Below are 20,784 nucleotides of genomic sequence, written 5' to 3' on the forward strand. Positions count from 1 at the left end.
AGCTGTTGGGCCCTTGAACAAGGCCCTTAACCCCCACATTGCTCCAGGGGGGGGATTGTCTCCTGCTTAGTCCAATCAACTGTAAGTTGCATTGGATAAAATTGTGAGCTAAATAACAAATTAAATATTTTATTTATTGCTGATGTGTGTGTGAGGAGCTACATCAATAATAGTGAGCTGAAAATGGCGCACAGCTCACTTCCACGAGGAAGCTTTGAGGTCAGGTCTGGCCCCACCATGTCATCCCATCCCTTCCCTCACTTTTTTATTTTTTAAAGATATTTTTTAGGCCCTTTTTCAGCTTTATTGGACAGTATATAGTACAGAGAGACAGGAAGAACAGGAGCGAGAGAGAGGGGAAGACATGCGACAAATGCCGGACGGTCGGATTCGAACCACCGACGTCGCGGCTCACAATGAGCATGCGGTCAGTGCTCTACAGGCTGCGCCACCGAGACACCCCTTAATTACACTTTGAAGAGGTTTTTTTTGGAATGTCCTAAGTCAGTGACATCACCATTAGAATGTTCAGCTAAGAACACTAATCACATATCGCTGACCTCACACCTTAAAGGGTTACATGCCCAGAGTGTCCTCAGAGTGCCAGGATCATTAGAAATGAGAGTGTGAGTGCACTTAGGCCACCAGCATTTTGTGGAAAACAATTTAATCCTCACCCAGAAGGCGGAAGAGAAAATAAAAGAAGAAAATACTCCCTTTTGCCATTGTTATGCCAAAATCAAGGACTGGCGTGAATTGGATGAGAAGAGCACCTCTGTGATCACTTCAAATGAAATAAACCGAATGAAAACAGAATGAAATTTAAACACACTTTTAGAAATTGACGCTTTGAACCGTGCCACACGGCGCCGTGCTTTGCTCATAAACGAAAACAGCAGTCAGTCACTGTACAGAACCGCTCCTCGCTCATATCAGCCGGGCGATACGGCCATCTCGCAGATGAAGTGGCAGAAGGGGACGGGCGATGCAGGGGAACTGGAGAGGGTGCAGAGAGGGCTCAGCTCTGGATATGTGCAGAGTGGAATTGAGTTTGGAATGGATTTCTACATATCAGCCGGGCACACATTGGAGTCCTCATTGAGGCTCCCTGCCTGTTATTTACTGTTTGCTGGCCCCGGCCCCCCTCGGCAAGAACACACTTTTCACAAGTTTGTTACATTTATCTTTTCACCCCGCTCAAGTTCAAGTGTAACCGGCCTCGGCTCCCGTATTTTCAGTAATTAAGTTGAGCTGATTTCCTTTTTGCTTAATTTGCCGTTTTTTTCTTCGCGAAGGCAATTATGTAATTACATTTGCTCGGAGAAAATCGTTAGATAACCTGTTTAATTGAAACCACTGCAATGATGGTTTATTATGCTTATCACATTTATTTGGTGCAGAATAGTAATGTGCGGTAAATGAAATAGCATTGCTATACTGGAGAAGGTTCAGATTAATTTATGTTGAAAAAAAAACACTGAGGAACTGAGATTGCGCTGTAATGCATTCAGACTTTAACTTGGATAACTCAGTTGAATATTTGGTGCTTGAAACCTAAGGCTATTCTCAGACAGATTCCTCCATGAACCACCATTTTCCTTTTGTATTGTTTTTATATCGCAGAGATGTGATTGTGAAATATATCCTTGTTAGCATAAAGTATCTTGCCTTTTCGTCCCTGGCAGAGTAGTAATGTCATGCACACAGGGCATGCCGGGCTGCACTGGTGTCCAGGCTGGCTGCTGTAGAGGATTGTGTTGTGCTATAGAGCAGTGTGATCTACAGCCGTACTAAAATACCAGTGTACTAAAATACATGAAGCCAGTGGATGCCGATGCTTGGAAGTGTTGAAATGACCTTTTCCTAAGGGTGTTAATTGTTCACACCCATCTCCTTCTTTGCCCCCTTAAGACCGGTTGGCCATCAATTATGAGCATTAACCAGCTTAAATGCCCCATGTTAATGCTCTGCTTCATTTTTTAATGTTTTAATTTAGTTTAATAACGCTGTCTATGCTTACTCCGGTTTCCTCCCACAGTCCAAAGACATGCAGGTTAGGCTGATTGGAGAGTCTAAATTGCCCGTGGGTATGAGTGTGTGAGTGAATGGTGTGTGTGCCCTGCGATGGACTGGCGACCTGTCCAGGGTGTATTCCTGCCTTTCGCCCAATGTATGCTGGGATAGGCTCCAGCCCCCTTGCGACCCTGATAAGTGGGTTAAAATAATGGATGGATTGATGGACGTCTATGCTTTCCCTGCTGAAAAAACAACTCAAGCTAGGTTTTTAAACAGCTTTGACCAGGTCAGACCAACTCTCAGCTCAACATGGTGTAGCTTGTTGACTAGTTCAGACCAGCTCCCAGCTTGGCCTGGTTTGACCAGCTCAAGCTATGTTTTGAAACAGCTGGTAGTTACCAGCTCTGACAAGCTACCAGCACTACCATTGGCCCTAAAACCATTCGTCATCGCTCCCAGGCTGAAATGGACACAGGTGCCTGGAGTGTTTACACCCATCAACCACATGTGTCAGTCAATGTTCAACACAGCAGAATGCTTTTTTTCTGTGTCAGGTGTCAGTGTGAATGCTGGTGTGGGCACTTCCTGCTTGAAAGGCTTCGGCTGACAGCCATTTTAAAACAGGCTGTTATGATCACATAATGCTCAGATTGAATATGCCATAGGCCTACACCATACTGCCCGCCACAATACACTTTTGCTCCAGCAAGGGCTATATTTAATCAAACTGATTTCTGCTTTACACTGTATTATAATAATTATTATAATATTATGATTATTGTTACTTACGTTCATTATCCAAGTTGGAAAACTTCCCTATTGCCGGTAGGGTGGATAATATTGTCTGAGTCCAGAGCAAATTGCTTGCACAATTTTCGAACCATTGTGACATTTGGAATAATATATTTTGGGATTAATTAAAAAGTCATGACATATCACTGGCTTAAACCTTTTGTTGGAATGTCTGGTAGACTGACATCCAGCTTTAAAAATAATGTAGCAAATTAATCTAAACCAAAGATGATGAATGTCATGATAAGGTCAACCTTAAAAGCTGTTATTGATGTTCCTTATATATATAGTATGTTATGGCAGTAAATGATTCAGACTGCATGAGTGTACTTTTAAACTCTAGTAAAAGCTTTACAAGTGAGAAAACACTGGTAGGAATTAAGAGCTTTGAATGCCACTGTGCTTGTGGTAAAAAAAAGAATTAAATTTCCATGCTGGGTTAACAAAAACCAGTTGGTTGAAGCACCGATCTTCCGGGCCCCCGTCCTGTACATAAGCCACTAGGCTACAGGCTGCACCCCCCCCTCGCACACACTCTGGATGTTTAGATTCTGCTTACTGGGTTGTTTTCTGCACTCTGCTCTGGAAGAATCTTGGAAAGAGCAGACGGATAGTGAGGCAGCAACCACACAAAAGCCTCGATTATCCATCGGCTTTACCTTTCATCGGCCCGTCCCATTGGCCCGGCCTGTTCAGATCACGGCTGCTGACTCTCTTAAAGGACTCGACACGTCTTTGACAGCCGATTCTCCCTCCCCACCTATTCTCCACGTCTTAATATCTCTCATTTGCAGTGCGTCCGCACCCAGCTCTTCACACCAGGGCTTCAATAATTCATGCAACAAGGGAATTAGAGGACGGACATCTTTATTCCCCCGCGTCTCGGGGGAAGACGCGGGCCGAGCTCGCCGCTCCACTCGGCTGTTTCAGCTACAAAGGGACGATCTTCAAGCGATATCTGAAAGACGGGATCAAATAATATTATGCCTTTGTGTGGTGTCTCAGGCCAGCCCGCCCCTCGGGGGTCCCACGCAGGGCACATTTGTGATTTGGATACTGTGCACGGGGGGATACCGTGCCAGGCCCGATTCTGAGACGCCGCTTTTTTTCCTCCACAGTCTTCGGCGAAAGGGGAGAACATGACCGTGTTGGGCTGTCTGAACCACGGAATGCCCCTGTCCCTGCCCGACAACTCCACCGTCAAATGTGACTCAGGTGAGACTCGCACCGCCCGACAACTGCACCGTCAAATGTGACTTGGGTAAGATTCACACCTTTTGGTCTCCGGTGCGCCTCCTTTTTTCTCCAACAGATGTTTCCACAAATCTAAAATTTAATATGCTAAAATATCATCTAAATGTATTTCTCACTTCCCACCCCAGTGTCAGAAATGAGAACAGAATAAAAAGGCATGAATAAGTATTACTGCATGTGAGATCAGAAACCATTACTGTACGCAGTAGGGGCCCCGTGGATTCTGAATCCGGGGGGAGCTTGGAGCAGGGTAATCCATTACGCTCTCAGAAGGGTTGTGTGGGAAAATGGAGAATTTGTAGCGCACACCACTGTCAAAATACATAATTTTCAGTGCAAATTAGTGGGACTCAGGTGGCAGAGATGCCGGTTGTTAGCGATGAAACTGTGTCTTGTAGTCTGCTGTTATAGCATTGTGCAGCCAGCGGCACCATTAGTGCCAAAGCTGTGCTCATTGACCGTAATGGGACTTTGGTTTTCTGGTCTCCCGCCATGTTTCGTTCTATATTGATTACATTCTCGTCTTCGAAAAGTGAAGATAATTGGAAAATTGGGGTATTTTGTACAGACCTTAGAAATAATCACAAAATGGTGTCTTCTCTGTGTGGCTCCCAGCAGCAGAGGTAATGGAAAGTGAACAATGGAAAACCGTGACAATCCAGTAATGACACGACTGGCCGTCCACCCTGCCTCGTTCTCTTTTGTCCTTCTCTGTGGTGACTCCCGGCTGTTTCCGCAGAGTCCATCGGCGGGTTTATGCTGTCGGTGAACGCCACCTCCAACATCACCAAACTGAGGATCCCATACCCCCAAACCGGGACCTGGTACCTGAGCCTGCGCTCATTGTGCACCACTGAGCACGGGTAAGAGGATGGGGTCCCCCGCCAAGTTTTACAACGAGTGTGCCAAGTTTTACAACGAGTGTGCCAAGTTTTACAACGAGTGTGCCAAGTTTTACAACGCTTTTAGAGTTTACAATTAAAGCATAATACAGGTAACAAATATGTGGAGAAATAACCAAAAAAATAACCATTTGATGTTTGGAAAAACATCAAATGGTTATTTTTTTGGTTATTTCTCCACATATTGTCTCCACCAATATTATCATTTTGTTTTGGGAGGTACTGTTAGAGACATATAAGCATTCCAGTGTTATTATGCGGCAATATCCTTCAGGAGTGATCCCGAAACATCCTAGCACATATTTGCTTTAGTCCTGTTATATTCTGACCTGACTTAAATAAATAGCATTGTGTAAGAATTCCATCAGGTATAGAATATTTTTAAATGTATTAAATGCAAGATTGCACTTTTTCCTCAAAAACTCTTCACAAACTCTAGTGATTGCTGAACTTGTCAAACTGTGAATGAATTCAATTTTTTTTTCTTTGAATTGTTGTGGAGTGATATTCATATGAATTCAGGCCATAATGTGTAATAATGCATGCACTGTCTCCATAGATAAGGACAAACAAATAAGTCCATATGTAATTAATCTCAGTTTTGTGTGAGCACCGATTTACTCTGAATATACCATCTTCCTCCATATTCTCTCTCCAGCAAAAAAACCCCCTGAAAAATCCTTTGTCGGGATTTTGTTGGACTGATGATAAGATCCAAACAAACAAAGTCTTTTGATTCATAATTATCATTCAAAATTGAACAGCTGTGGAGGAAGAATTCTCACAGTACTTGTGAAAAAAAGGCTTCAGATTTTTTATACGCATTATGCTCCCTTCAAAAGCAGCTGCGGAGCTATGAATAAATAAATATTATAGCTGCCCGCACCCCGAAACGTCCTTGTTTCCCCTGCAAATGCATTCGGGAGTAAAGCTGGCTTCATTACATTTGCATGTGATGATCTCGGCCATTGAAAAGTAAGGAAACAGCTCTATATAAACGAACATTTCATGCAGCCACCAATGGCTTTCGGTTTTTATAATCCACTGGAAAGTGTTTACGAGGACACCGTATATTTCCAATACTTCCCAACTTGTCGGCATGTACTTAGTAAACAGTACCTCTGATATTTTCATTTTAAAGTTTTTAAATAATAAGCTTAGAATCAGCATTTTTAATGGATTGAAAGTTAGCATTTTTGCTGGCTTGAAAGTTTCGCATTTTTAATGGTTAGTATTTAAAATGAACACACGTAGAATACGTATTAGGTCTTGTGGAACCTCCTGTAGGTAGGCGTCCATTTTGTATTATCCAGCGTTAATGGTACTTCACCCTTCTCTGGCAGGTTTGAGATGTGCGGCAACGTGACGGCGGAGGTGTACCTGCGCTCCTACCTCACCCCCTGCATCAATGACTGCGGGACATACGGACAGTGCAAGCTTCTGCGCACCAACAACTACCTGTACGCAGCCTGCGAATGCAAAGCAGGTACGAGAGCCGAACAGAAGCGCATTACAGCAGAACCGCATTACCTAGCCCTCATTTCTGAATAAATAAGTATCTTACTGTAATATTTTAATATTTATATTCTTATATTTAGACTTAAAATATTATTTCTACTACTTTTTTTGCTAAATGAGACAAAAAACTTGTGAGAACGTTTGACTCATTTCAAGATTTCATTCATCAAGCAAACGGTAACTTAAAACAAGCTAATATTTTCAGCTTGAGAGAAAAAAAACAAACATCTTAAGTCTTAAGTACAAGACTAAAAATGCTTATTAAGGCCATTTTTTGGAGTGAACTCCAGTGCTTTCAGTTTCCAGTAGTGATCGTTCCATCAGCATTAGAATGTGCAGTGAAGAACATTCTCATCACGTATTCGTGATCTTACACCTTAAAGGGTAAAAAAAACCCATTCTCTCGAGGTCACACCACAGGCTGTGTTTCAGAGTGTCACAGTTCATTGTCATAATAATCTTTCTCACGGCTCACAGCTCTAAAGCAAGCCACGGCTATGTTTAGATACGCATCTTATTTTTCTTTACATAAAAAACACAATCTCCTTTTCTCACAACCACGAGAGAGAATATGAGGCTTGATTTATGAAGAAAGGCATGACTGGTAATATTTGCTATCTCATCAGTGCTCGGTTTAGCAATGTTTTACACATTAGAGGTAATGCAGGTTTAATCACCGCAATACTTCACCCTCTCTGCGTAATTGTCAATTGTGGAGATAGGATGCCAATCACCCATAATTGGCAGCATACGATAAAATATTAAATTAAACCTGTGCCTCCATCTCTTGTGTAAGAGACATGAGCCAATCATACAATTGCTTAATTTGAGAAAACGTGATGTCATTGAATATGCTAATTACCATTTCTCAAATACACCTCAATTATAAAGTGCTTAAGACCAACTTTTTCTGCGTTATTTTGAGTACAGCCCGTCAGTTGCTTTATCATTAGCCATACAAATGTAGCTCCTTTATGTTTACGTTCCGCAACATCTGTCCTCGATAGTTTATTTCTGAAAGCTTTGCCTGTTTTTGTTCTCCCCAAACTGCATTGTTTCTCTTGTGGGTTGATCTGAATAGTACAATTGATCATCTGTTTCTGACACTGAGTTAATCACCAGTGGTGATTAATATCCAGGAGACGAAGGGACGGGGGAGGTGTGTGTGTGTGTGTGTGTGCATGAGTGTGTGTGCGTGTGTCGGGGGTGGGGGAATAGGAGGGGGATACACTCATTAAGTCAGCGGTAATCAAAGGTTTTTTTAACAGAAGAAAAGTGCAGGGGCATTAGAGGCTTGGGTGAGTTTTCTGTGCTGTTTACAGCGCAGCGGGTTCACAGGATCCAATCTATATTTATGAAGCTGCTGCTCAAACAGGGGCGCAGGGCCGGCGTGCCAACACCACCCCCCCTCTTATCTGCCTTCAAGCACAGCACCTTTCCCCTGCCTCCCCACCTCCCTGCAGTTTCTCATTCAGCCGTGTGCGCTTTGTGCTGTAATTATCACACTTATCTGTAATTATTTTACTATTCTCAGTGTTCTAGTTGCCAAAACTGTGGTTTTGCTACTTCTTGGTCAGTTTATGCGATTAATCTACAAGGGTTCTAGTTTTTATGTGTGATCAATCTAGCACTCGGAACCGTACTTCCCTCTATGCCAGGGCTGTATATATGGGCAAGGGCCATATCTGTTTCTGGATTGCAGACCAACTTCTGCTCTTAATTATTGAATTAGCCCAATCATTTACATGACCTAGGGCGGCACGGATGGTGCAGTGGGTAGCACTGCCGCCTCACAGCAAGGAGGTCCTGGGTTCGAATCCCCGTCGGCCGGGGCCTCTCTGTGCGGAGTTTGCATGTTCTCCCCGTGTCTGCGTGGGTTTCCTCCGGGTACTCCGGTTTCCTCCCACAGTCCAAAGACATGCAGGTTAGGCTGATTGGAGAGTCTAAATTGCCCGTAGGTATGAGTGTGTGAGTGAATGGTGTGTGTGCCCTGCGATGGACTGGCGACCTGTCCAGGGTGTATTCCTGCCTTTCGCCCAATGTATGCTGGGATAGGCTCCAGCCCCCCTGCGACCCTGTTCAGGATAAGCGGGTTCAGATAATGGATGGATGGATGGATTTACATGACCTGTCATTCATAGCCACTTTCCATGATATAGACAGCAGCTGATAAGTGTTCTTGTCTTGTAGGCTTTCATTCTGGACTAAATTATGAGTGACCCGTCATGGTGCATATGGCTAATAGGCTGACTGAGCCAGGGTAACTGGGGTCATTAAATGCCTGCATACACACCGGCCCTCCAGGACAGGAGATGCCCATCCCTGCTCTTGGGTTTTCAGTGCCCTGGTGTAAAATCCAGCTTGACCGGGTTTAAATTACCAGCTACAAGCCTTTTTTCGGCAGGGTGCGCTTGTCCCTGGTTATGATTTGCTCTTTATTGTATGTGGATAAGAGCGTGTGCCTAATGACTGTAATGTAATGTAGTGTGACGTAAGGTAATGCAATGTGATGTGATGTCATGTGATGCACCCCGCAGGTTGGGAAGGCTAGGGCTGCACTGATAACTCAGAGGCCTACTCCTACGGCTTCCAGCTGCTCTCCACCCTGCTGCTCTGCCTCAGTAACCTGATGTTCGTGCCCCCCGTGGCCATCGCTGTCCGCAGCCACTACCTCCTGGAGGCCTCCGTCTACATCTTCACCATGTTCTTCTCCACTGTGAGTGAGCCTGCGGCTAAAATGGCCCTACCCTGCAAAATAACTGAAAATAAGTCAGTCTTAACAAGTATCTTGACAAGTCTTTTGTTTAGACTTTAAGTCGTATTTCTATTATTATTTTTGCTAAATGAGACAAAAAAAAACAGCCAATGGTGAGAAAGTTTGACTTGAATTGTGTTGGAATTTCACTTGTCAAATGCACTTGAAAAGGCACACAGTAAGTTAAAACAAGCTAATATCTTCAACTTGAGAGAGAGAAAAAAGATCTTAAGTCTAATTGCAGGGCTAAAAAGGCTTGTAAAGACAGCCATTTTGTGCAGTGTATAACTGACACCCTGCAGGGACACAGAGAGTGGTCACTGTCTGGAATAGCTTGCCAGGACATGTAGTGGAGGCCGAAATGCTGGGGGTTTTCAAGACCAGGCTTGATACCAAGCTGGCCATAAGCTGGTATAGCTGGGCATGAGCTATTCAACTAGCTAGTACTGGTAGCATAGCTCTGCACTGAATACTCTGGATAAGTGGAAACATGCCTTAATTTCACTTTTGGGTGAACTGCCCCTTTGAAACTGACAAGGGAATGTCCTGTGGTGTGCCTCAAGGCTACGTCTTCGATTCGTTACTCAAGGCATTCCTTTGAAATAAGAATTTAATAAATATATACGCACATTCCCGATATTTCCATGCAGTCGGTCCTGGTGCATTTGCAGCCGAGTCACGGCGGCACGTCTGTGGGCCCTCTTCCGGGTAATGGAGTGCGGCTCTTTCTGAAGCCCGAGCTCATCTCTGATCCCGGACACACAGGAGAAGCCCAACCGTAACGCGTTTACCCGCCCGCAGTAACCCTGGCCTTCCGTCGGTAATTCCACCGCCATTGTGTTCCGCAACAAAGGAAGCGGCCCTGAGAACGGGGCTATTCATCACCGCACGGTCCGCACCGGCCCCCTCTGTCTCAGACATCGCCCCCGTGAGATGTTCTGTTGGCACCGCTCAACCGCTGTGCAAGACACAGTGACCCAACCCCTCAGCACACTGTCATTGAGCTATGGGCATAAGAGGACAACCCCTTAGCTCACTGTCATTGAGCTATGGGCATAAGAGGACAACCCCTCAGCACACTGTCATTGAGCTATGGGCATAAGAGGACAACCCCTCAGCACACTGTCATTGAGCTATGGGCATAAGAGGACAACCCCTCAGCTCACTGTCATTGAGTTATGGGCATAAGAGGACAACTCCTCAGCTCACTGTCATTGAGTTATGGGCATAAGAGGACAACTCCTCAGTACCCTGTCATTGAGTTATGGGCATAAGAGGACAACCCCTCAGCACACTGCCATTGAGTTATGGGCATAACTTTTCTGACTGCCGAATGTTGTAGTTTGTGAGGAAACTACATATGTACGTAAAGCATGTCCACAGGATACTTTGAGTGAGCTGAATGCGATGTGGAAATTAGGTGTGTGTTTGTGTGTTTTTACTGAAGCAAGACAGTAATTGACGTATGATGCCCTTAAAAAGCTCTTAGACTGCAGTGGATGTAAGCCCCATAAAGTGCGCAGGTTTCATTTATCGTATGCTATACTAGGGTGTTTCTTCAAGGAGCCATTTCTCTTGGCCGTTCTCTGCTGCAGTTCCGTGTGATTGGATAGAACTCATTTTTCTTTATTTTGGCTCTGTCTTTTTCTAAATGACTTGAGCTTTAAACAATCACTGGATCATCTAAAACTAGAAACCGGCACGGGCATTACCCGGCAGTGATTTATCTCTCTCTCGATCAGAGGCGTGAAACTCTGGTCCCGGAGAGTCGTGGTCGGTTGGCTTTTTCTTTTTAACTTTTAGTACCTAGTTTTGACCCGAGAAGCCAGACGAGGTGAGCTAGCTGTGTAATCGTCCGATGAAGTTCTCATATAAGCAACCCACCCTACGATCCCCCAGGGCCCTGCTCCACAAAGCAGGATGACTGAGTTTCCCAGATAACTGCACGAGTAAAACCCAGAGCAGTGTCCTGGCTTTCAACCTGGCTCTTTCACCCTGCCGTGTAAAGATCCCCCGATTCAATTGGTTAAGAAATGGTTCTCTCCCTCTCCACCTTCAGCTGATGTGTAGTGATCATTTTGGCACAAAATGGCTGCCGTTTCATCACCCAGGTGGGTGCTACACATTGGTGAGGCGAGTTTTTCCCTCATCACTGTAAAGCACTTTCAGTGTAAGAACAGTGCTATATAAATGCAATGATCTTTTTACTTCAGTCCATGTTACAGATTTATTTTTGTGTGTGTGTGTGCGTGTGTGTGTGTGTGTGTGTGTGTGTGTGTGTGTGCGTGTGTGTGTGGGGGGGAGGGGGTGTGTGTGTGTGTGTGCGTGCGTTTGTGTGTGTGTGTGTTTGTGGGGGGGGGGGGGGGGTGTCCAGGCTTTACTGGGCTAACTGGGCTTTACTGGGCTAACTCAGGGATCCTACTTTGTGGAACAGGCCCCAGGGCCATTCCACGTTTTTCCCCTCACTTTGGCTTCACCTCCCCTCCTTCTGCAGTTCTACCACGCCTGCGACCAGCCTGGGATCGTGGTCTTCTGCATCATGGAGTACGACGTGCTCCAGTTCTGCGACTTCCTGGGGTCCCTCATGTCCGTGTGGGTGACAGTCATTGCCATGGCCAGGCTCAAGTCCATCATCAAACAGGTGTGTCTTCCCCTCTGCCATGTCACTGTTTCACAAACAGGCTGAATGGTGGGGGCTGCCAGCTAAGGATGCCAGATTTAGAATTTGTAAAATCCGGACAACTGGTTCACTTTGCATTAAGTTCACTTTAGAGATAAGAAAAGGTGATAATGGCTGAGCTGAATGGCCTGTTCATGCATAACACACCAGGGAGTCATTATTACAGGAATTCATTAGAAACAAATACCGGTACATTTCTTCTATGAATTCCCCAGACCAGGCGTTACATTGTCGGGACCACCAGACCTGTTCAGAGTATTTGAAAACAGGACATTCTGGTCAAACCGGACTTCTCACTGGACTCAGAGGTACTACTATGATGTACCCGTTGGTCTGGAAAGGAGTCCGGGCCAGTCAATGTAATTGCATCAGTATCTGCACAGCTCAGGTTAATTAAAGCAGGTGACACTGCATTGAAGGGACAGGCAAAAAATATGATTTCATTTTTCAAAGTAGAGAACTTACAGTTTTAAAGATCTGTTTTTGGCGATAAAGACACAGTGACATTTTTCAACAGGGACAAACTTTCACCAGTAAGATTCACAACCGGTTGTACGAAAGGAAAATAATTCAGTGCAGCTTATTCTTTAAACCAGAGCCCTGGGCTAGTGTGAAAGTCAACTAATTAAAATTCAAAGTAAACAGCAAGAAGGTTCGGATCATAGCGGCACTCGGAAAGAGTCACGCAGTGGCGGAACGTGTCCTTTCTGTTTAAAGGTTAAACTATTCACATCCTTTATTCATATCGCTTGGCTTACTCCTCACTCCTGTCTTATTTTATCATTTTCTTCCATATTCTAATGGCCAGTGGGTGTGTTTGAATAACTTGTGTTATCTTTTGAGAAATAATGCTCACTGGCCAAGGTTAATACCATTATCTTTTAATATTTGCACAACAACACCAACACCACTGCCAACAACAACAGCAATAATAATAATATTAATAACAATATTGCTGTTTTTCATGGTATATGTAACAAACTGATTTGGATGCAAAATCCACTGAAACTCTTCCCATTTCACTGTCAGTGCCTTGAGAAGGCTTGCTCATTTTTTATAGTTTATGAACCACAGGAAAATATATAAATATGAGTTTTTTTGCTGAAATGTGTGTTGTAGAGTTTGGACCCCCTGGAGTAGCGGTTTGTTTTGGCGGCTCTTGCGTACTCCCTGCGGTCAGCAGTAAAGCGCGGTGCGGTGTTTGGGGAGTGGGTAGACCGGTGCGGTGGGAGATGGAGGGAGGCTGGCCGCTCCACTCTCGGGGTGTTGTTTTGCTGAGGGCTGCAGGAAGGCAGGCAGCGACGGGGCTAATCCAATCACACGCACCGGCACTGAGGTCACGGCGAAGACACATCCAACGGGCACCTGCTGGCATACGAGGGTGCCCCTCGCCCCCCCCGCCTAGGGTCAACTCAGGATCCCGGACGAGCCCTCCCCCACCCCCCACACACGCACACACACACTTCAAATGCACAGCTGGTAACAGTGTTCCCTCTTCCTGCCAGGTACTGTACCTGCTGGGGGCGATGTCCCTATCGATGGCTCTGCAGCTGGACAGACATGGCCTGTGGAACCTTCTAGGCCCCAGCCTGTTCGCCCTGGGCATCATGGCAGTTGCTTGGGTAAGGGTGCTTCACGCTGACTGACTGACTGAGGCTTTGGCTGATTTGAGACTTAACCCTTTCAATACTTTAGGTTTTATGGAATGTTTTTTTTTTAAATTGGCATCAGTGTTCGAGAACTCCATTGCTTTTAGCTACCGCTAGTGATTGTTACATCGAAATTAGAATATTAGGAACTTTCTTGTCACATATTTGTGATTTTACATCTTAAAGGGTTAAAGAATATCATACAATTTTCTGCTGTCACACATCAGGATTTGTGTTAATTGTCATTTATGCTGAATCAAAAATGGAAAATACTGATAACATTTGAACAGCTGTGTGCAATCACAAAATAATATGTCAGATTAACAAGGTTGATGAATGCAATTATGCTGGATGATACGAAATGGCCGATACTTTCCAATGCAGCTCCATTAAGCTCTTCAGTGTTTAAGAGCTGAAGCTTTAGTCGTGTTTAGACTGTCTATGTGCACTCACCAAGCACTTTATTAGGAACATTTTTACTTTATTACACCTACTTATTCATGCAATTATCTAATCAGCCAATTGTGTGGCAGCAGTGCAATGCATACAATCGTGTAGATTCGGGTCAGGAGCTTCAGTTGATGTTCACATCAACCTTCAGAATGTGGAAAAAATGCAATCTTAGTGACGTGATTGTTGGTGGCAGATCAGAAACTGCTGATCTCCTGGGGTTTTCACGCACATTAGTCTTTAGAGTTTGCAAAGAATGGTGCAAAAAAAACAAAAAAAATTAATCCAGTGAGCAGCAGTTCTGCAGACAGAAACGCCTTTAAATGAAACGTTAATGCAGCAGAGAATGGCCAGACTGGTCAAAGCTGACAGGAAAGTGACAGTTATGCAAACAACCACACATTACTGTGGTATGCAGAAGAGCATCTCTGGCCACACAACACATCATAACTCTAAGTGTATAGCAGTAGAAGTCTAAATAATAAGCCTAATAATTATCTAATAAAGTGCTCACTGAGTGTAGATGGGTAGGCCTTCACCAGGGCTATGGCTATGACTGGCGCTACACAACACAATGGATGTTATAAACAAATAATAAATGGATCACACGGAATAAGCTGTAGATTTAGACTTCATAAGGCCTTAGCGAGGGAACCACTTGCTCTCCACTCAACGGTGGGAACTGTACAGTTGATGTTAGCGGGCACTAAAATGCTGCAGGCTTAAGTATTATGTTTCAGGGGAGTACAAGCTACGAAAAAAACCTAACCACAGAATTTACAGATCCCTTTAGACAGAAAACCAGACAGGTTTAATGTATAACAGTATTGTGCTTACATTTCTCTTGCTGTGTGACCCTGTCAGACAAGCAAGTCTTAAAAGACTCGTCACCCCCCCTACACTCTTTTTTGGAGTGCTCTCTCCAATGTGTACCGTTGCTTAAGTGAGCGCGGGACAATGCTTTCCTTTTAGCCGTGTGCGATGTGAGGGTGTCTCGCAGAACGTTCAAAGTTCCTCTCGCCGACTGTATTAGTCACGCCCTGTAATTCCATTACCAGTCAGCACGGTCTTCTCCTAACTCCCCTCCCTGTCATAATGTGCTTCTTGAACTGAGAAGATTAAAAAAAATTACTGTCTTCCAGGCATGGTCTCTCCGTGGCTTTTAACGGCGTGGCGGGGAGATTACGTATGAAAACACAGGTCTTCCCAGCGCCCGTGCTCAGCGCGCGTACGCGACCTTGTAGGAGACGACCGGAGCTCACAGAAAGAGGTCTTCGTGAGTCGAGGGAAACCGTGAAGCAGAAAAGGATTCTGCGTACCGCAGCGTTTCTATTTTACTACCAGACGAGCAAAAGAGACAGATAACATCAAACAGAATCAGTTATTCCAACGATGTGGCCAGAGCAAACATCTTTGAAACGACGGCGTACTGTATCTCCGGGTTTGGATGCCTTTCATCCATTTACGTTCTTCAATATTTACCCGCTCTAATTTGATTTGATAAAAATCTTAATTGCGTTTTTTTGAGGGGGAGGATTGTTCCGTAACGCTAATGAAGTGGCCCGCGTGGAGCCGTTTCTCCTCTCCGGGGTCCGTGTGACACGGCTGTTTCCTGCTCTTTCACTGTTCATTAATCAATGGACGTTAGCAGAGCCGGGCCTATTGACCGACCGTGCCAACGGCGGTCAATTCCGCGTTTCTTTTCACTCATTTCACGGTCAATCAGCCCCATAATTAGTCAGCAAACGAACGCTGTTTCACCAGACTTTCAACAAGATCTGGAGCCTTTGGCCGGGTACACTCCGCCGCGCTGTGTCTGACGTGTCGGCCATTACGCGGCCTTCGTGGGATGCAGTCACACACGCAGGATTGTGGGGAGTCAGGGAGACGTGTCACCTTCAATATTTTCATTGGCATTCCTTGCCAGCAGGGCATGAAATTAACTTTCTTTCACCCGCTGGCTGGCCAGAGGGGCTTGCGGGTTCTAGAGAATCACCAGCAATTTCCAACATTTTACCGACCGCATTACCTGGTGCAATATAACAGCACCTGGTTGGTTACCTGTGGCTGCTAGAGTAGAACATTTTACCAGCCACAATCTAGGCTCTACCAGCATTTGACTGTATTTGTGCTTTTCATAACCTGATTTCTAGACTAGCTAGTATGCTACTCGAGACTGGGTGGTCCAGCAGTGTGTCTCCTCCAAAGCTGAAATTAAACCTACAGAATGCCTATGGATACAGAGCTATGGATACAGCACAAGAAGAGATTTCCGGTGCTCCATATCCTCGCTTTCTGTTGGGGAAGAGATAGCGTTTTATAAAACGGTCTTCCTTACTGGACGTATTCCATGCAGGGGCCGTCCAGCTGTCTGCGTCAGCTCCAGAAGCTGTATCTCTGCCCACACGGCTGTGGCGGTCTGCGGCTGGCTGATGGATGCTCCAGGTCAGCCAGGTCTTCTGGAGGGAGGTCCTCCCCTTCCACACTGGCAGAATGGACAGCTTTTCAGCAGCAGGCAGTTGCCTAAGAGACAGATGCTCAGCATCCAATCAGAACGCTGTCAGCTGATGTGGTGCACAAGGGAGCAGGCGTGCACGTCCAAGATACCGCCAAGGTTAACGTTATGGTTGGCCAGCGTCTAACGAAGGCACAGTCGACACTGCTGCGCAAGAGGAGAAAAAAAGAAAATGCATGCCAGTCGATAGGTGCAAAATCCCCTTCAGGAGGGGTCAAAGGTTAACCGGGCCATCATTGGCCTGCCTTTGCGGATGATGCACGCGCATAAATCTGGCCGCGCTGTTAAAATGGCAGATCCATTAAGGCGTGCTGTGTCTGATTTAGGGCAGGCATACAGTGGCCACCACACACTGTGGATGGAATGTTTTTTTATGTCGTTGAGAAAAATTACAATTTATCATCGACTCTGTGACACACTTGGCACACTCACTCCCTGCTTACCTCACTCCTTACCTCACTCCCTCTCTCCCTACCTCACTCCCTCCCACCCTACCTCACAATATAACATATATAACATATTTTTACTGGTGTTATTTGAGTGAAATAACAGTTTTTCTAAGATATCTGGGGCACATACAATATTTCTTCCATATTAACACAATGTTCTGATAACTGAATTTGGAGTTCCTGGAAAATTGGCCACAATGATTTTTGACTTGATAATGTCACACATCGGGCAGATTATTGAATGTGACGAAGTGGCATCGATTCCCACATCAGTTAATCAATAACTCTCTCCGCCTGAGTTCTCCCCTGTGGCATCAGCCACTGGGAATTTAACTTTTGGAATAAGCCGGAACAAAATATAATCCTGGCTCCAAAATTGTGTTGTACATTAGAGAGCTGGTGTCAGCAGCAAGGTGTGGCCTCAGGCCCCGTACTCTGGATCGGGGGGGTACTGGAACCCAATCCCTGTAGGTGGAGGGGGTCCTCAAAGGCCTGGATTAAAAAGTTTTGAGATGGTCAGGGGGAACACAGAGATCACATGTGCACATCGCCCAGAGATTGGTGAAACCCCTCTTAATGCTTGTCGCTGGGAACGTACCCTATTGGTACATAAAATTGTACCCCTAGTCAGCAATATATAATTAAAATTGTACCTTTTATGCTTGGAAAATGTACTCATTTCTATGCAAACAGTACATTACTGTACTTTCAGGGTACATTTGGGAAATTTCATCCTTGAAGAATAAAAATGTATCTCCACCGTCACTGTATTTCTGAGAGTGTGATGCTATGTATCTCGCCTCTTTAAGAAAACAGCTTCCTCGCCCAAATTTAGCATTCTGAAAATGTGTTACGGACATTAGTTCACAAAAACAACGTTCAGTTCTATTTTGATGTTGACAAGCGGTTAATTGGCGATAATTGTTGGTGCTGGCAGGTTGTGTGCTGAGCTCAGAACACAGACACACAGCAGTCTGGCTCTGTTATGAATGCAGGGCATCGCAACGTTTCCCCGGCCGCTTAATTAGCAGGAGACAAAATTAAACCAATTAAGAGTGCGAGTTCATTAATGCAAGGCATGCAGAGGGCCAAGTTCACACAGCACTGGATAACTTTCTCTCACCAAGGACACACTGTACGTGTGTTGGGTTAACTTTCTCTCACCAAGGACACACTGTACGTGTGTTGGGTTAACTTTCTCTCACCAAGGACACACTGTACGTGTGTTGGGTTAACTTTCTCTCAACAAGGACACACTGTACGTGTGTTGGGTTAACTTTCTCTCACCAAGGACACACTGTACGTGTGTTGGGTTAACTTTCTCTCACCAAGGACACACTGTATGTGTGTTGGGTTAACTTTCTCTCACCAAGGACACACTGTACGTGTGTTGGGTTAACTTTCTCTCACCAAGGACACACTGTACGTGTGTTGGGTTAACTTTCTCTCACCAAGGACACACTGTACGTGTGTTGGGTTAACTTTCTCTCACCAAGGACACACTGTACGTGTGTTGGGTTAACTTTCTCTCACCAAGGACACACTGTATGTGTGTTGGAAGTGTCCCTGAGCAAGACACCTAACCCCCAAATGCTCCTGACTAGCTGGTCGGCACCTTGCATGGCAGCCAATCGCCGTTGGTGTGTGAGTGTGTGTATGAATGGGTGAATGAGAAGCATCAATTGTACAGCGCTTTGGATGAAGGCGCTATATAAATGCCAACCTTTTACCATTTACCATTCTCTCACCAAGGACACACTGTATGTGTGTTGGGTTAACTTTCTCTCACCAAGGACAGACACACTGTACATGTGTTGGGTTAACTTTCTCTCACCAAGGACACACTGTACGTGTGTTGGGTTAGTGCACGTTGCAGCACCCTCTTGCTAGCACACGGGAGAAGAGGCAGTCTTGGGAGAAAATGTTACTGATACTGGTGATCTCATGCCAAGAAAATTTGATCACAACTGACGCATGTAATTCCTTTTCTGGCTATTATTCACTGTCATACAAAGTGCTATTATAGCACCTACTGTATATTTAAGCATATTAATATTGTAACAATGTTGATTTAAAAAAATAGAATAAAAAATATAAGAGTAATCATCATCATCATTAAGAGCAGCAGCAGAATAATTATGCGACTATTAACCTTAATCATAATCACACATAATAATGATTCATTAATTTTATCATAATCACGCATAATATTCTAATACATGATATATATATATTTTTTACTCTAAAATACGCCGAGCATTTGTGCTGTACCCTGCTGGCCTGTCAATCACACGTCCGACTCACGTGGTGCTGCCGTGGCAACCGGAGAAATGCGCTGAAAAAGGGCGAGCTGCAGGAGCCGAATTTAGGAAGCGCGGATCATCCATAACTACACAAGTGTCTCCCGAGCAGTCTGTGCTAACAGCCATTTATAATGTCACGGCCGATGCGCAGGCTACCACTTACAATTTCATGGGCTAATCGCTTTATTGGTCTCTAACAGAGAGAAGCAGAGAAATAATTTATTGTAATTGTTGCGGTTTTGTCTGAGAAATAAATTATTATTAATGTGCATAACACTGTGTTGTGTAACAGAAATGTAATTGCGTCTCTCGTGTCGCATGAATATTAAGGGAATCATCATTACGCAAGACGTGTTGCGTCGCTGTAGTCATCTTGTGATACATACGTGATAGGCTTTTACAGCCGGAGTGCTTGCTGTTGATATTTGCAGCCATTTTGCAGTGTGATGTCACAGCTGAGGTGTTTGGCGGTGTAGGCTGAAGCTTGCGTGTCCCGTGCCAGCTCACTGCTAACAGACCCCAATCATTACGTCGTATGGAGGCTCTTAGCAAGGCTAGTGAATGCAATTTTTCTTTCATTTAAAAAAAATATTTTATTTCACCGGGGGAGATCCATTGAGAATGTGTACCCATTTGAAAGGATGCCCTGGGAGAAGTGCCAGAGAGAACAGTCGCAAGTAGGGCGAGAGAGAGAGAACAGGGGTAAAGCCCCTGGAGTCATTTTTGGGTTAGAGGCCCAACTGCGGGGTTCTTTGTTCTTTTAGGGACCCGACTTCATCTCTCCAGATGCACGTCAGCATCCCTATACGCCGACCGGGGGCTCAAGCCAGCAGCTCTGCAGCCGGTGGAACGCCCTACCCCTAGTCTACGCTGCCTCCCAGCTGAGCAGAGCTCCTCCAGACGGAGTCTCCAGAATCCGTCCGTACCCCGCTGTGAAAGTGCCGCGTGGAGGGCGGAACGTTCCGGCGCGCACGTGCGCACATATTAAACACAGACTGATGGGCTGTGCGGAGCCTTAATTGAATTTTCATGCGGTATTGGACATGAAAAGGCCGTCTGTTATTCCCTCTCCCTCCTGACACCCAAGCAGCTCGACGGCAAAGCGTCGAACAACTTTGAAAGCTGCTGAGCTTTGACAATCAGCTAGAAGAAAGAGCGTCCCGCGAACTCGACGCGTTCCGACTGTAAACCAGGGGAGCGCGTTACAGGTCCGTCGGCAAAAATGATTGCTGTGACTGCAGCAATCACGCACTGTAGGAACAAAGGCTGAATAGACACCACGGTGGTTTTTGTGGAGAATTTGTCATCAAAAGGTGCAAAAGCAATAAGGGGGGGAAAAGTGAATGGTGTTTGAAGACATGCAGCGATCTTGATAAGAGTATGTAGAGATAGGATGTTCTACTGTTTTTATCAGAATGGAAAGTGTGTGTGAAGCAGGCACATATGATAATGTGCGGATTCCCTGCAGAAAAAAAAGCTCAAGATTTTGAAACAGCTGGGA

General features: G+C 45.1%; 1 protein-coding gene across 1 annotated transcript in view; it reads left to right on the forward strand.

Moving 5' to 3' along the window:
* tmem8b (transmembrane protein 8B) overlaps positions 1-20,784 on the forward strand; it is a 133,652-nt gene that overhangs the window by 111,630 nt on the left and 1,238 nt on the right. The window contains 6 exon segments of the mRNA XM_061261496.1: positions 3,927-4,023; positions 4,802-4,925; positions 6,308-6,450; positions 9,020-9,198; positions 11,732-11,878; positions 13,423-13,539. Of these exon segments, the coding sequence (XP_061117480.1) occupies positions 3,927-4,023; positions 4,802-4,925; positions 6,308-6,450; positions 9,020-9,198; positions 11,732-11,878; positions 13,423-13,539 (807 nt within the window).

Source organism: Conger conger, chromosome 11, assembly GCF_963514075.1.
Source record: "Conger conger chromosome 11, fConCon1.1, whole genome shotgun sequence".
NCBI classification, from domain to species: domain Eukaryota; kingdom Metazoa; phylum Chordata; class Actinopteri; order Anguilliformes; family Congridae; genus Conger; species Conger conger.